The sequence below is a fragment of the Muntiacus reevesi genome, chromosome 2 (genome assembly GCF_963930625.1).
Source record: "Muntiacus reevesi chromosome 2, mMunRee1.1, whole genome shotgun sequence".
NCBI lineage: Eukaryota > Metazoa > Chordata > Mammalia > Artiodactyla > Cervidae > Muntiacus > Muntiacus reevesi.
In genome coordinates this window covers 156,714,776-156,731,156 of record NC_089250.1, presented here as the reverse complement: position 1 = coordinate 156,731,156, position 16,381 = coordinate 156,714,776, and the positions used below count along the sequence as shown (strand labels likewise).

Below are 16,381 nucleotides of genomic sequence, written 5' to 3'. Positions count from 1 at the left end.
CATCTAGGTGGGGAGCAGGGAGCCAGTCCCCCCTTCTCACAGGGTCTCACAATATAGGGGAGCGAATACCCCAGGCCTGCTGTGTAGATAGCTCCCTGCCTGCTCTCCTCTCTGCCTTTTTGAATTTCTTTCTTTTTAAAGGATGCTAGAAATGTTAATAAAATAATTTCAGAGACAGGGAGGCAGTAGGGGTTGAGTCATCAGGTAGATTCTACTATCCTTTGCCAAGTCCAGCCAGGGTATTGCTAGCAACCTGCTCTAGGAGATGGAATATTTATCATCATTGTTTTCAGCTCTAAAACAATAGCCAAAATTTTCAAGACTCCGGAGAAAGCCCCAGTCCATATTTTAGAAGCTTTAGTCCCAGATGGGTAGCCACTGTGAGTGGCAGCTTCTACCTCCACTGATGGTTCTGGACTTGACAGAAGCCTGGGAAGGTGGGGATGATCGGGAATTCAGGTCCCACGATATTCCCTTTTCTGTAGCTTCATTCCTCAGCCTTCTGTTCCTAGAGCTGTCTTCATAGAGTAACACGTCTTTTTAGCTCTTACCCTTCCCAAACGGGAAACTCTAGGAAGGCTGAAATTGTTCTCAAAAAGAACATAGGTATCTAGGCTGACAGGACTTTCAAGGCAGCCCAACTGATGACACCTTTCTTAGCTTGGGGACACAGGTCACCTTTCAGAGAGCCATTTGTCACCTTCTTCATCTTAAATACTCTTGAAGCCCAGGTGTCCATGGCCCTATGCCAAGCAAAGAGAGATATATTAAAGTAGACAGACAGGATCCCTATTCTCAAGGATATTTATTGACTTTGAACAAAATGGTATAAACATGAAGCCAGGTGTGTACTTGGATGTTAGTTTAACTTGGCCGTAAGTAGCCAAATCCCTGTTTTTCTCTTGGCTTCTGGTGTCAAGAATGAAATGCTCTGGGCGGAGTGTTTAAGGTTATTATGTTGTTCAGTCGTTCAGTTTTGTCCGACTTTTTGCAACCCCATGGACTGTAGCATGTTAGGCTTCCCTGTCCATCATCAACTCTTGGAGCTTGCTCAAACCATGTCCATTGAGTTGATGATGCCATCCAACCATCTCATCCTCTGTCATCCCCTTCTTATTATAGCTTTCTTCTGTTGTCACATTTGGCTGTTGTGTGTCCCCATGGGAGGACCAGCAAGTTACTGGAGGGTTTGATTTCCTAGATGCTGCCTCATATTCACCTACTTCTGACTTTGGCAATAATTCCAGTGCCAATCAACCGACTTTCTATATTTATCAGCAGCTGCTCCAGTGACGCGGAAACAATTTTCTCAACAGCTGAAAAACATGAAGATAGAGAGGAGGACATTTTGTTCTTTATAAAAGAGCTTGGTTGGAATGAGCATAGGAGGCGTGAACCATCAGCATGAATCTTTTTATCTCTGCATCTTTTCTGTTTTCCCCAGCGTGATGTCAAGTTTAAGGAGACAATACAGTTTTGTCCAGAGAGGAACGAATGTGTAACCTCTGTGGAATACACTAGAATATTTTGAATCAGCTGGGCCAGCGTTCTGGGCCAGAAGGCCATCTTTGTTGATTTGCTTGATTTACGTCTTGCGGTTTGGGATGAAGAAGGCTCATCCCCAGCCTCTCCTTCCAGTCCAGTTTCACCAGATGGCTGGCTCTTAGGCGTTCACATTTGGTAAATGCTTCTCTGTGAAACATGATCAAGATCAATTGTAGATGGGATCTTCCCAGGGGACCAGTGGTTAAGAATCTGCCTTGCAATGCAGGGGACTCAGGTTCAATCCCTGGTCAGGGAAATAAGATCCCACATGCCTTGGAGCAACCAAGCCTGTGCACCACAAGTACTGAGAATCCACGTGCTACAACTAAGACTTGACACAGCCAAATAAATAAATATTTTTTAAAAAAAGATCAGCTGTAGAATATGTGCCCTCCCCAGAGCACTGCAGGGCATGGAGGATCTGAGAGATTCAGGACATCATCTGTGAGGTCAGAGGCTTCCAAACTGCAAGGCACTTTGACTCCGTTGTTGTTCAGTCTCTACGTCGTGTCTGACTCTTCAACCCCATGGAATGCAGCACGCCAGGCTTCCCTATCCTTCACTGTCTCCCAGAGTTTGCTCTAACTCATGTCCTCTAGTTGGGATGCCATCCAACCATCTCATCCTCTGTCACTCCCTTCTCCTCCTGTCTTCAGTCCTTCCCAGCATCAGGGTCTTTTCCAATGAGTCAACATTTTGCATTAGGTAGCCATAGGCACTGGCGCTTCAGTTTCAGCATCACTCCTTCTAATGAATATTCAGGGTTGATTTCCTTTAGGATTGACTGGTTTGATCTTCACTGACCAAAGGACTCTCAAGAGTCTTCTCCAGCCCCACAGTTCAAAAGCGTTAATTCTTCAGTGCTCAGCCTTCTTTATGGTCCGTATGGGGATCAAACCTGTGACTTTGGTGTTATTAGCACCACGCTCTAACTGAGCTAACTGGCCAGGATTTTGTCTCCATTACTGTGAAGAATAATAGATTGTGGAGAATAACTCCAGAAGAGTATGTGTATGAAGCCCTCACTATATGCCTGGTTTACCAAAGCCATTGGGTGCAGAATAATCAGAGGGGTCATTTCTGTGCTAAGATTGTGTCTCTGCTGCTGTTAGAGGTCTGGGGTATCTGGACATTAATGTGCTTAGAAAAAGTGCAAGACAGAGTCAAGAAACCTGGTTTCTAGTCCTAGCTCAGCCCCTACCAAGGAAAAGAGAGCTATGTGGAACAACCAACAGGTATCACGTGTTCTAAGTGTTATATGAAGCACTTCACAATGCAAGGTTTTTCTTCTTCCTCCCAGCAACCTGAGAAGTGGGTCTGCATTTCAGAGATGAAGAAATGAGGATTCAGAGAGAGTAACTTTTCCTAGTTAGTGCCCAAGTCTTCCTAATTCTAAAGCTTGCCCTCTCCCCACCTTTGATCTCCCTGGACCCCAGTGCTGCGAAGGGGAGATATGAAGAGCCCCGTCCACCTGCCTGAGCTCCTCTGTCTTCTGCTGTAGAAATGAAAAGCCATCTCTAAAGTTTGTTTTCTACTTGAAAAAGTCAACCAACCAGCATCTTGCATTTTATTTTAAATCTTTACTGCCACCTAGTGGGCATAATCTAATCAGAAGAATGAAAAAAATTTTCAGTTCACTTAAATGAAAACCTACCAATTCATTCATCTTATATTCACCTTGTGCTCTTATCCTTTAGAAACTGCATTCGAGCAAATATCATGGTCTTCCATTTTTATCTTTATAGTAAACTACCAGATGTGTGATTCCCTCTGAAAGATGCTGGGCATCATGTAAATTCCAGATTTTAAAAAAAAAAATTCATAATGCTTTGCAGCCATACAATTATCACTAGCTTGTAATGGGCTATACTTACAAAATTCTAACCTTCAATACTCATAACTTGTATAGTATACTTTTAACTTTTTAAATATTTATTTGCTCAATTCTTTTTACGTTCTCATGATTTAGAAAAATGAGCTTATGTTGTCCATACTGTTTTACAGCTTATTTTTTTATCCAGTCTATTTTGGACATCTTTCCGTGTCTGCACACAAATCTACCTTATTCTTTTTAACAGTGTGTAGTATCCCATTAATGACTACTCTATAATTAGTTTATCCACGTTCTGATTAATGTCCACATAGGTTGTTTTCAGTTTTATTGTTACAAAAATGCAGTAGGGGGTGAATATATATTTTTCAGGGGATAGACACACATACATTTGCAGGCACATTCTTTTCAAAATTTATTTGCAGAGTGAAATTTTAGTCATGAGATTTCTGGATCTAAAGATTATGTAAATACCGAGTGACCAAAGGTCACCAGAAACACATCTGTAGTCAAAAAATAAAAGTCAAGTGTACTTAAACTTCAGCAAGGAAGAAAACCAGAATAATTGTGAGCCATTGCTGGGTGACATTTGGAGGAATTTTTATGGGACTTGGGCTTGTGCCGGGTACTATAGGAAAGTTTTTCTAGAAGAAGAGAGAATTCAAGCTGGGCTAGAAGTGTCATCATTAGCACAGGAGCAGCAGCCACAGCTGTGGTCAGAAGAGGGGGATGTTGAATCACTCTGGGTACCGAGAGGCCCTGTCTGCACATTTCTTTATTCTCTGAATGATTTTTGTGATCAATTGGGGATATCACGGGCAACCTGCCAGCAATGCTTTCTTTCCCTTTCTTGGGTATATTGATTTTAAATGTCTTTAGACATTTAAATTGCTTTCCAGAAAGGTTGCCCAATTTACATGCAGGCCTCAGAGATATTGCATGCTCAGTGGATTGGTTCCAGACCACCACAGTAAGGCAAATACAGCAGTTAAATGAGCCACACAAATTTTTTGCTTTCCCAGTGCATATGCAAGTTATATTTAGTCTATGTTGTAGTCTGCTGAGTGTGCGATAGCATTATGTCTAAAACAGCAATGTACGCACCTGAGTTAGAAAATATTGCTGAAAAAATGCTACCATCTGAGTCTTCAGTGAGTCATAGTAGTAATATCAAATATGACTGATCACAGATCACCATAACAGATATAATAATAATGAAAACGTTTGAAAAATTGGGAGAATTACCAAAAATGTGACACAGAGACATGAAGTGAGCAAAGGTTTTTGAAAAGATGGTGCCAACAGACTTGATTGAGGTAGCATTGCCACAAATCTTGAAATATTAAAAAAAAAAGAAAAAATGTATTATCTTCAAAGCACAATAAAATGGTGTATGCCTATACACTCTTCTGGGTTCTTTTAAATACTTAGCTTCCCTAATAATGATGTTTCTAATAATCAGAATAACAGCAACTATAATAATAGCAAACTTTCATAGAGACCTGAGTCCTTTATTCCATTGAATCCTCATCAGAGAACTTGAGACAGGCACTAACAACATCCTGGCTTTCATATGAGGACCCCAAGGCTTAGAAAAGGGGGAAACTAGCCTGGGTCACGTGGTTAGCCAACCACGAGCTGGGATTAAGAACCAGGGTGTTCCATTCCAGGGCCTACACTCTTTACTGTGAAGAAATACTTTCTTCTTTATCTTCTTCACAGGATCCTGCCACTGAGAGTTAAAGCTGAGGAATTAAGAGTCATTGAATTGATGATCACAAATTTTGGAAAGGCTGGTTTAGGTTGATAAGGAAGTAGAGTCCTGTTTACAAAAATGAGACTTATGAGCATTGTTCCAGAAGTCGCGCATATAGTATTAGGGAGACAGGCAGCAAGGGGTGGGGGGTGGCTGGTACTTAGCTACTCACAGGTGCCCTCAATTAATAGAGGCTGATGAGCGCCTTCTTAAAATCACAGCCAAGATGCTATAATTAAATATTCTCTGGGCCAGCTGGAGCTCAGAGGCTATTTAAATCACCCCCAAGGAAATAAACAGATGAAGGACATCCAGGCCCTTGGATCTGCTGAGGCTCATGATGTTCCCACGCTAAGGGAGGATGGGGGGTCTGCGAGTCTCCTGGGGAGGATTTCGTGCAGGGCGCGAACGCGGAATAAAATGGTGCTTAAGTAAATAGTTATCGAGTGTGTGGTGGGTGCATGCTGGGCTTCAAAGCGGCCCACCTGCTTCGATTAGCAAAACTATGGATTTAACAAACGTGGAGTAAGGGCCAGCGGCTGCTCTTTTCCAGATTGTGCTGGCTGCGGACGAGACATCAAGAATGGACAGGCCCTGCTGGCGCTGGAAAAGCAGTGGCACTTGGGTTGCTTTAAGTGCAAGTCCTGCGGGAAAGTCCTCACCGGCGAGTACATTAGCAAGTAAGCCTGGGGCGCAGGCGCGGGTGGGTCCTTCGGCAGGGGTGGGTCCTTCCGCAGGGGTGGATGGGTCCTTCCGCAGGGGTGGGTCCTTCCGCAGGGGTGGATGGGTCCTTCGGCAGGGGTGGATGGGTCCTTTGGCAGGGGTGGGTGGGTCCTTCGGCAGGGGTGGATGGGTCCTTGGGCAGGGATGGGTCCTTCGGCAGGGGTGGATGGGTCCTTCGGCAGGGGTGGATGGGTCCTTCGGCAGGGGTGGGTCCTTCGCAGGGGTGGATGGGTCCTTCCGCAGGGGTGGGTCCCTCGGCCAGGATGGGTCCTTGGGCAGGGGTGGGTCCTTCGGCAGGGGTGGATGGGTCCTTCGGCAGGGGTGGATGGGTCCTTCGGCAGGGGTGGATGGGTCCTTCGGCAGGGGTGGATGGGTCCTTCGGCAGGGGTGGGTCCTTCGGCAGGGGTGGGTGGGTCCTTCCGCAGGGGTGGGTCCTTCCGCAGGGGTGGATGGGTCCTTCGGCAGGGGTGGATGGGTCCTTTGGCAGGGGTGGGTGGGTCCTTCCACAGGCGCGGGTGGGTCCTTCCGCAGGCGCGGGTGGGTCCTTCCGCAGGGGTGGGTCCTCCGGCAGGGGTGGGTCCTCCGGCAGGGGTGGGGCATCGCGGGCTAGCCCGTATTCGCGGAACACACCCCAGCCCAGCCCATCAGACATAATGAAAGACCTTCACGTTCCACAACGCATACGAACTTTTTGCTATGAAACTTTTGGAAAGGAATTTTATTCTTCTGTTGTTGCCTGCTATAAATTTAATGAAACGTTCATCGTTGCCTAATGTAACAATTAACGAAGCTGGCATAATGGTAGGCTATATGTTGCAACCAATTAAGCATTTAGTAATTTTACTTTCCCTGATTTCCCCCCCCCCCCAACCATTTGAAACTACTGATAGTAAACCTTTAGCCTCCTTCCAGGTCTCAGTCATATTCGTCGGCCCTCCCCTGCCTAGCCCCCCCAAAACACTCAGCGTCTGGGCGCTGAGCCCATTAGGACCACTGGGGTAGGTAGATAGGAGCTAGAGCAGGTGACGTTTGGGGTTTTGTTTAATGTGACCTTGAAAAGCTAGTTACAGTGGTTACCTTTTAAACTGAGGAAAGAATGAGCATGGGGTGGGGGGAAGGCGGAGGGGCAGTAAGGGAAAATTTCCCCCTATCCACTTTTAAAAGTGTTCTCCAACCAGCATCTATTAAAAAAAAAATTTTTTTTTTAATGAATTTAATGTATGAATATACGTAGTGAAACAAAATAAGTAGCTTGGGCCCCACCCCCTAGAAATCTCATTCTGCAGATCTACAGCAAACCCTGGTATTCGGGAGGCAGAAACTACACAGGTGATTCTGCTGCTGCTGCTAAGTGGCTTCAGTCGCGTCCGACTCTGTGCGACCCCGTAGACGGCAGCCCACAGGCTCCCCCGTCCCTGGGAGTCTCCAGGCAGGAGCACTGGAGTGGGGTGCCTTTGCCTTCTCCTCAGGTGATTCTGAGGCACAGCCAGAGAGAACTGCTCTGCCTTTAACACTGATGCCTGAGCAGCGCCAGGTAACTGGGCTGTCTGGTGACGTTTTAACTCTCCCGTGCGATGGCGCACCTAAAACATGATATTTTAACTCTGTCATGAGGTAAGTGAGGGGCTTCCCAGGTAGTGCTAGTGGTAAGGACCCCGCCTGCCAATGCAGGAGGCATAAGAGATGCAGGTTCGATCCCTGGATGGGGAGGATCCCCTGGAGGAGGGCATGGCAACCCACTCCAGTATTCTTGCCTGGAGAATCCCACGGACAGAGGAGCCTGGCGGGCTATAGTCCAAAGGGTCGCAAGGAGTCACGACTGAAGCGACTTAGCACGCATGCAAGAGGTAAATGAAGGCGGTTGCAGGAGGATGGTTGCGAGGCCCTGGACCCCCAGGCTCCCTCAGGGCCAAGGAGAAGGCGTCTCCACGCTCTTAGGAGGCTCTGGTGTGTGAATCAAGGAGGTGTTGGGGAGGAGACGAGGAAGAGGAGCATGGGATACAGCTGAAGCCCGTCAGGCCTGGTGCTACAAGAGAGGGACGCCATGTTTTTGCTAGTGAGGTCTGAGGCAGTCGAGGAATGAGCAGCGACAGCCATTTGGCTGTTACTTCCACGTGGCTTGGAGAACCTCAGCGCTCTCTCTGGAGAGTTTGCTCTTATGAGTTTTGACCCTGCCTCACCAGGTCTCCTGCAGGCTCGTGAATGGTGGTTGAGCGAGAAATAACTTATGCTCCCCGTCTGTGCAACCGGGCGGAGAGAGGTGGGGTCCGGGCGTCTTTCCTGCCCTCGGAAGCTGAGTTCGCTTTGTCCTGCAGGGACGGTGCTCCGTATTGTGAAAAGGACTACCAGGGGCTCTTCGGGGTAAAATGTGAAGCCTGCCACCAGTTCATCACAGGGAAAGTCCTGGAGGTAAGTCACACACGGGCTCCCCTCAGAGCCACCGTCATGGTCCTCAAGGCTCTCGGAAACACACGAGGGTCTCTTTTTTGCCATCTTTTTCTCACGTGCGGGGGAAAGAAAGTAGTTGCAGGTGACAGATCACTTAGAAAATGTTTGTGTAACACTGTCTTCTCAGGCAGTGTCTACTTCATGCTGGAAGCTGGAAGGATAGAGAATATGAGGGAAAAAAGAATAAAAAAGAGTCTATGAGGAATTATGTAGCAGGAACAGTTATAGTAAACTGTTCTTTTAAGAGGAAATGAAGAGTGTGTTCGAGCCACATGTCTCTGTGTGTACAAATGTGTGTATATGTGTGTGCACATCTGTGTGTGCTCATGCGTGTACCCGTGGGAGCGTACAGACTCAGGGAACAGAGGCTCTGAATGGAAGTTAAGAGAAGAAAGTCGTTAGAGGTGAGGGCGTAGGCTTCCTCACCCTTAGAAAGCCACATCCTGTGTGGCCCAGAATGCCTGTGGCCCAGGCTGACGGAAGCCTGTCAAGTTCAGGTGTGACTGGCTGTCTCGCACCAGGAAACTTGGTTCCTGCTTTCTCAGCAGTCACCCCGCCAGCTTCTGCCTCTGGGCGGAGCTGAGCTCCTGAGTTGGCGCCATCAGTAGACTTGGGGCCAGAGGTCAGAGAGTCACTGCCCGCCTGCCCACAGGCCTGTGAGGTGTTAACCCACTCTCATGGAAAAAGTAAGGGCTTCCCAGGTGGCTCAGTGGTAAAGAATCTGCCTGCTAGTGCAGGAGATGCAAGAGATGTGGGTTCGATTCCTGGGTCAGGAAGATCCCCTGGAGGAGGAAATGGCAATCCACTCCAGTATTCTTACCTAGAGAATTCCATGGACAGAGGAGCCTGGAGGGCTACAGTACACATGGTCACAAAGAGTTGGACACGACTGAGCACACACACACACAGGAAAAGTAAAGATTGCCTCACACCCACCCCGAGTCTCAGGGTGAGGATGTGTGCTGAGCAGAGCTGAGTCAGGACGCCCAGTGGAGTCCTGGGAGGGTGACTGGGCAACTTGTCACATTGCTGCTGTAGACATCAGGTCATTATATCCACATCACCACTTTCAAACTTCCCAGCCGGGTGTGGTCCGGGGACCCAGGACATGAATCTGAGGGGCCCCCTAGGTGTCCCTGGGCATCTTTTGTGGGTGTGGTCTTCCTAATCCCACAACAAGCCCCGTGATGCCTTCCTGCCCATGAAATGCAGGCCAGGGGGCAGTGCTGGCTCTGTGCTGGACCTAGTCCAGCTGTTTAGATTTGAGATGCAGGTTGTCAGTGCAATTGCCTCTGACCCAGAGGAACAGTGCTTCAGGAAGAGGAACAGCAATGGCAGAGGCTCAAGTACAGCATACCCAAGAAACAAGGTCGTTTGGGCAGGAGTATGGGTGAGAGAGAGGATGCTGGAGGAAGGGAGGGGCCCAAGTGTGAGGACCTCAGAAATCACAGTCAGGAGTTTGCCTTTACCTCCTGATGGTAAAGGATGGTGGGAAGTATTGAAGTGGTTGTAGCTGGAGCATCATGTGATAGGATCAGACTGCTGTGTGAAGAATGGGAGGGAGTCCTCAAATGAGTGTGCCCCCCTGTTCACAGCAGCTCTGCTCACACCAGGCAGAAGGGAAAACAACCCACGAGTACAGGGATGGATGGATAAACACAGTGTAGTATTTACAGACAGTAGACTGTCCCTCAGCCTTAGGAAGGAATTCTGACGCATGCTACAGCATGCATGTACCTTGAAAACATTATGCCAAGTGGTAGAAGTGGCCACAGAAGACCACATACTGTATGATTCTATTTAGATGAAATATCCAGGATAGATAGGTCCATAGAGAAAGCAGTTACCTGGACTTGAGGGCAGGGAGAGAGTGGGGAGTAACTGCTTATTGGTTCCCACTTAGGGTGATGAATCTGCTTCAGAAACAGAGGAAGTGGTTGCATGACCTTGTGAATATCCTAGATGTCATGGAATTGTTCCCTTTCAAATGGTGTATTTGATTTCACCTCAAATGAAAAACATTAATGGATGGAAAAGGGAGGTCACGTAGGGGAGAGCTTTGGACAGCAAACAGTGGTGCCATTGGCTGGAGTGACACCTGAGAAGTGGTCACTCACCACCCACACACAGTTGGGGTAAGGGGGATTTTTCATGGCCCTTCCAGTAAGGCTTTTATTGCAAGTCCAAGGATACTTCAAGGCTGAATTTGAGGCCCAAGGTCATGCACGTCCTTAAGAAAGCTATTGGAGAAGATGGGCGTAACGCATCCAGAGTGTCGCTTGAAGTCTAGAAATCCCATCCCAAGACACAAGTGCAGTGGTCTTTGTCTGTCCTCTGAATGTGTCCCTCGTCCCTCCACAGAGCAAGGAGCCCTGTGAGAGACTCAACAGAATTTCCTTTGAGCTTCCCAAGTTTGATCTGCTTACATGGGACTGAAATAAACCTATTGAGGTGGGAGCAGTTAGGAAATTTCATTTTAAAACAGCAGTATGATGGGGTTTAGACTTACTGGAGTGATCCATGTATGAAAATAGCAAATCACTATGCTGTACTCCTGAAACTAATATAATATTGTGTGTTGATTCTAATTCAGTAACAAATAAATAAAACACCAGAACTATTTCCCAGATGTTTGGCTGTAGCTAAAGGGACAGGAAGACAGTGAATGCAGCCCCCAGCTTGGAGCCCCCACGATTGTAGAGAGTGTGGATGGAGGCAGCTGTCTCAGGCCACATGTGGGACTGTGTCCCCCCAAAAAAGAGTTGGCGAGACAAAAGGACTGAGGGGGGAGGGTGTTCGTTACCTTCAGATTTAGTTCAACAGCTGTGGAAAGGAATCTCTAAGAGAAAACTGGATCCAAGAACATGCTGGGTTGAAGACACATCTGCTCGCTCCGCTTTTTCCCCTGGAGGCTGAGTACTTCGATGCTTGTAGGGGCTGTGAGGGCCCCTTACCACGTTGGCTTCAGGCCTCCATGAGGGCTGATGGTGGGGGTGAAACCTTGCACCCTTTCCACACAGAACCACAGAAGTGGGGCTTCTGGGAGCAGTTTGCAGTGGGGTTCCAGGCAGAGTCAAGACCCACCCAGTGGGCGTGCTGTCCCCCTCAGATGGGTGTGTGATCTAGAAAAACATCCTGCACTGTGAGCACGTCGACATGTGACAGCTCGTGAGTCAGCCTGGCCCAGCTCCCAGCAGAAAACCCTGAGCTCCTCCCTCTGCCTTTATTCTCTGATCCACTGTAGGTGCAGCAGGATGGGTCTGGTTTGTTGTAAATACTATAATCCTTGTTTTGGTTTGTGTATTCCCCATTTTTAACATTACAGTGAAATCCACATAATATACCTGGAGTAGGAAATAGCAACCCACTCCAGTATTCTTGCCTGGAGAATCCCATGGACAGAGGACTGTTGGTGGACTGCAGTCCATGGAGTTGCAAAGAGTTGGACACAACTGAGCACACACCACATAACATAAAATGTACCATCTTAACCATGTCTCAGTGTACAGTTCCATGTATTACGTAGATTTACAATGTTGTGGAACTGCCACCAGCATCCAGCTCTGTAGCCCTTTATGTCTTATAAAACTGAAATTTGTGCTTATTAAACAGTAACGCCCCATCCCCCTTTCCCCACAGCACTTGGCAGTGACCATTCCACTTTATCTCTGTGAATTTGACTACTCTGAGTATCTCATATAAATGGAATCACACAGTATTGGTGGGTTTGGTGTTTTTGTTTTTTGTTTTTTTTTTGAGATGGCCCTTTTTCACTTGGACTTCCCTGGTGGTTCAGCTGGTAAAGAATCTGCCTGTACATGTGGGAGACCTGGGTTTGATCCCTGGGTTGGGGAGATCCCCTGGAGAAGGGAACAGCTACCCTCTCCCGTATACTGGCCTGGAGAACTCCATGGACTATAAAGAGTCAGATACAACTGAACAACTTTCACCTTTTCACTTAGTATAATGTCTGCAAGTTTCATCCATGTGATAGTGTGTGAAACTTTTCCCCTCCTTTTTCAGGCTGAATAATATTCCATTGTATGGGCATACCACAGTATGCCTTTCCAGTCTGCTTGGTTTTGTTGCTGTTGTTTCTGATTGATTTTACCTGTAGAGATTGTGAATGTATCGTGAGTTCCCTGTGTCTTCTGTAACAGTGGTGGCTTAGAACCACAGAAACTTTCTCTCACAGTTCTGGGGCCAGAAGTCTACAGTTGAAGTGTTGGCAGGGCTCCCTGCCAAGGCTCTAGGGGAGGGTCTTTCTTTGCCTCTTCCAGACTCTGGTGGTTGTGGCTCTGTAACCCTGATCTCTGCCTTGGTCTCTGCACAGAGCCTTCCCCTCTGTACTCTTTCTTCCCTCTGTGTCAGACCTCCTCTGCCTTTCTCTTTGAAGGTCCCTTGCCATTGGATTTAAGATTCATCATCATCCCAGGTCAGATGAGGCAGTGGCACCCCACTCCACTACTCTTGCCTGGAAAATCCCATGGACGGAGGAGCCTGGTAGGCTGCAGTCCATGGGGTCACTAAGAGTTGGACACGACTGAGCAACTTCACTTTCACTTTTCACTTTCATGCATTGGAGAAGGAAATGGCAACCCACTCCAGTGTTCTTGCCTGGAGAATCCCAGGGACGGCGGAGCCTGGTGGGCTGCCGTCTATGGGGTCGCACAGAGTCAGACATGACTGAAGTGACTTAGCAGCAGCAGCGTTCCAGGTGGCACTGGTGATAAAGAACCCATCTGCCAATGCAGGAGATGTAAAAGATGCAGGTTTGATCTCTGGGTCAGGAGGATCCCCTGGAGAGGGCACAGCAACCCATTCCAGTATTCTTGCCTGGAGAGTCCCATGGGCAGAGTAGTCTGGCAGGCTACAGTCCATAGGGTCGCAAAGAGTCAGACACGACTGAAGAGACTTCACACACACCGGATCTTCCAAGATGATTCCTTCATCCAAGGATCCTTAGCTTAATTACATCTACAAAGACCCTTTTTTCAGACATGCCAAGGTTCCAGAGATTTTGTGTGGATATATCTTTGGTGGGAGGGAGGAGGGCACCATTTCAGTCAACGTGGGAACTTACACAAGTCTCATCTCAGTGAGGGCTGAAGCTCTGATATGGTTTTAATGGAACCCTCACTGAGCGTCAGAGATGTCCTGAGACCGCTTCTCTGGACGTGTTTCATCCGAGATGCCACCAGACACCTGAAGGAGCTTTACGAAGGAGGAAGGTCCTGGAACAATGATCAAGGAGCTCCACACTCAGCTATGTCAGTAACTCCTGAGGAATTTGGGACAGGTCATTTACTCTCTTTGAGACTATCTTCATGTATAGGTAAAAGAACTTGCGGATGTAGAAGTGTGGAAGGTAAAGGAAAAGAACCTGTCCCGTGTCTGCCCCCTTCCCTGTCCTGTTCTAACATTCTGTCTCCCTCTGTTGGTATTTTTTCTCTTTTGGAATATAATTGTCTTACAGTGTTACGTTAGTTTCTGCTATACAACAACGTGAATCAGCTATATGTTTACATATATCTGCTCCCTCCTGAGCCTCCCTCCTGCCTCCTGCTTGCACCCCTGCAGGTCCTCACAGAGCACCGAGCACTATAGCTCCCTGTGAGTACAGCAGCTTCCCACTAGCTATCTGTCCTCCATATGCTAGTGTATAGTGTATAGAGAGAGTAGTCAGTGCTACTCTCTCAATTCTTCACACCATCTCCTTCCCCCACCGTATCCACAAGTCCATTATCTATGATGCCTGTGTCTCTGTTCCTGCCCTGCAGATAGGTTTGTCAGTACCGTTTTTCTAGGTTCCCTATATGTGCATTAATATATGATATTTGTTTTTCTCTTTCTGACTTATTTCATGCTTATGACAGACTCTAGGTCTATCCATGTCTCTACAAATGTCCCTATTTGGTTCCTTTGTAATGGCTGAGTGATAATTCATTGTATATATGTGTGACATCTCCTTTACCCATTCCTCTGTTGATGGATGTTTAGGTTACTTCCCTGTCCTGGCTGTTGTAAATAGTGCTTGGATGAACACTGGGGTACATGTGTCTTTCTGAATTATGGTTTTCTTGTGTGCCCGGTAGTGGGATTGCTGGGATAAACCCTTCCCAGGATGTGGGCTTGAGGGGATAGGGAGGAGAGCCTTCATGTGTTTTAATGAAAAGGGCTTCAGTGATAGGAAATCAGGGATCTACTTTTGGTTCTGGAATTCACAGCTGTGTGACCTTGGGCAAATCAATTTCTTTGATTTTTTCTTTAATATACAAATGTTAAAATATATATGTAAATCCAAGACTTGGGCCACTTGGCCTCTAAATTTCCTTTGGTTCTAAGGATCTGAATTCTATAATTCTCCTTGTCTTAGATATAGTCTTGGATCTAAGGGGTCAGAGCCAGCAGTTCTTTTTTTTCTGGAGAGATTTTCTAGAACACTCAGCATATAGCATACACTCAAACTGTAGTTTTCTCATTAGCTTGCTTTCAGTTCTGTTTTTGAGGGTCATCTTGCTATAAGTGGCACATCTTTTAGAGCTTATGCTAATTAACCTATAAATTCAGGCGCGTTCTGAAGATGCTTACAACCTGCCTCCTAACAAAGAAGTCCAAAAGCAGATTTGCGTGAGATACAGCCAACAGCCTGCTATCTCCATCTGCATCTCTAAACTCTTCTCAGAGCAACCTTCCTCTTCCCAGTCCTTACTTCCCTTCCCTGCACCCACCCTGCTCCCTTCTGCCTTAGCAGTCCAGAGGTAACAGGACTCGACATGAGCCTTCAGACTTAGGTCACAGATGTCAGTAGACATTAGGGGCATCCCTTTTCCTTCCATCTTTTTGTTGGATGGTCCTAGGAGATCTCTGACTCCAACAAACTTCATTTCCTGGGTTCAGGTTGTTACCTGCCAACTTTCCCAAGAAAGAAAGCAGCAACAAAATCATTGCAAAATGAGTGCAATACAGAAAAAAAAAAAAAAAAAAGTGAATGTCAAACTGGACACAGAAGTCTGGAGGGTTAAGGAAAAGAGCCTGTCCACCCCCTCCCTGCCCAGGGCTGTTCCATCTGCAGACCGAGGGTGGTCTTGAGTTCTCTTAGTCTGTCTGTCCTCTTGCACAACTCCCTCCCCCACGGAGCTCAGTGTTTACCAAGCTCTCTTGCATTCCTTCAAGGCTAATACGCTCAGGATTGGCTGGCCCTGCAGACAGGGCCACCCTGAGCAGGCACCTGGCCATCTGCACCAGAGCCTCCTGTGTGCTCAGACCCCAGAGACAAAAGGAGAGTGATGTGTCTGCATTCTTCCCAGGGGAGGAGGGCAGGGCTCCGAGTCTCTCCCTGGCCTTCTTCCTCAGGTCACCACACCCAGTAAATCAATCCTCCTGTCTTTCCAGAAGGGCTGGTGTCCCACATTGTGCTGGGGTGGGGTGTTCACTGTGCCGCTTGTGCTCTCCTGGGAAGAGTGTGTGACAGGGTCTGTTACAATTTGAATGTCTCAGATGTAAGAGACCCTGACACGTGGCCTGTGGCCAATCCTTTGTGCCTTTCCATTCCTACCCACGGGCAGCACTGTCTTTATCTGTTAACTTGGAAGTGATGGACGAAAGGACAGGACTTAGGCTGGCCTTAGACCCTTCCTGCTGGATCCCCTGAAGTGTAGCAAATGTACTCACCACGTGATTCAGCAAATCCTTTCCCTTGATTCCCTGAAGGATTAAAAATAGTGGCTTTGTTTTATCTTGTTTTGTTTTTACTTTGTTTACATTTCAACTAAAACTCCTTTTTCATAAAGCCCAAGGACAAATGTTTATGATGTTCCTGTGAAACTAATTTACATTACAAACTGGAGGTCCCATCCGCTTCCTTCCTTTTGCTGTATTTTAAGCATGTTCTGAAATGAGTAGTTCTTGGTCTGGGCTCACCTGTTATCTAATGAGAGGAAACATAAGCTGCTTCAGGGCACTTGCATGGCAGACAGTCTCTTTGTCACTGCTGAACATATAATTTGCAAAGACAGACTGAACGATGAAGTCCCTCCTTTCTTGTTCTGTGCATGTCCTTAAATGCAAGCAAGGCT

The 16,381-nt window shown here is 47.2% G+C and overlaps 1 protein-coding gene across 1 annotated transcript in view; it reads left to right on the top strand.

Annotated features, from left to right (window-relative positions):
• Positions 1 to 16,381, top strand: part of ABLIM1 (actin binding LIM protein 1) — a 185,261-nt gene that overhangs the window by 75,399 nt on the left and 93,481 nt on the right. The window contains exons 5-6 of the mRNA XM_065923392.1: positions 5,686 to 5,812; positions 8,171 to 8,264. Of these exons, the coding sequence (XP_065779464.1) occupies positions 5,686 to 5,812; positions 8,171 to 8,264 (221 nt within the window). The remainder of the gene's footprint in view (positions 1 to 5,685; positions 5,813 to 8,170; positions 8,265 to 16,381) is intronic.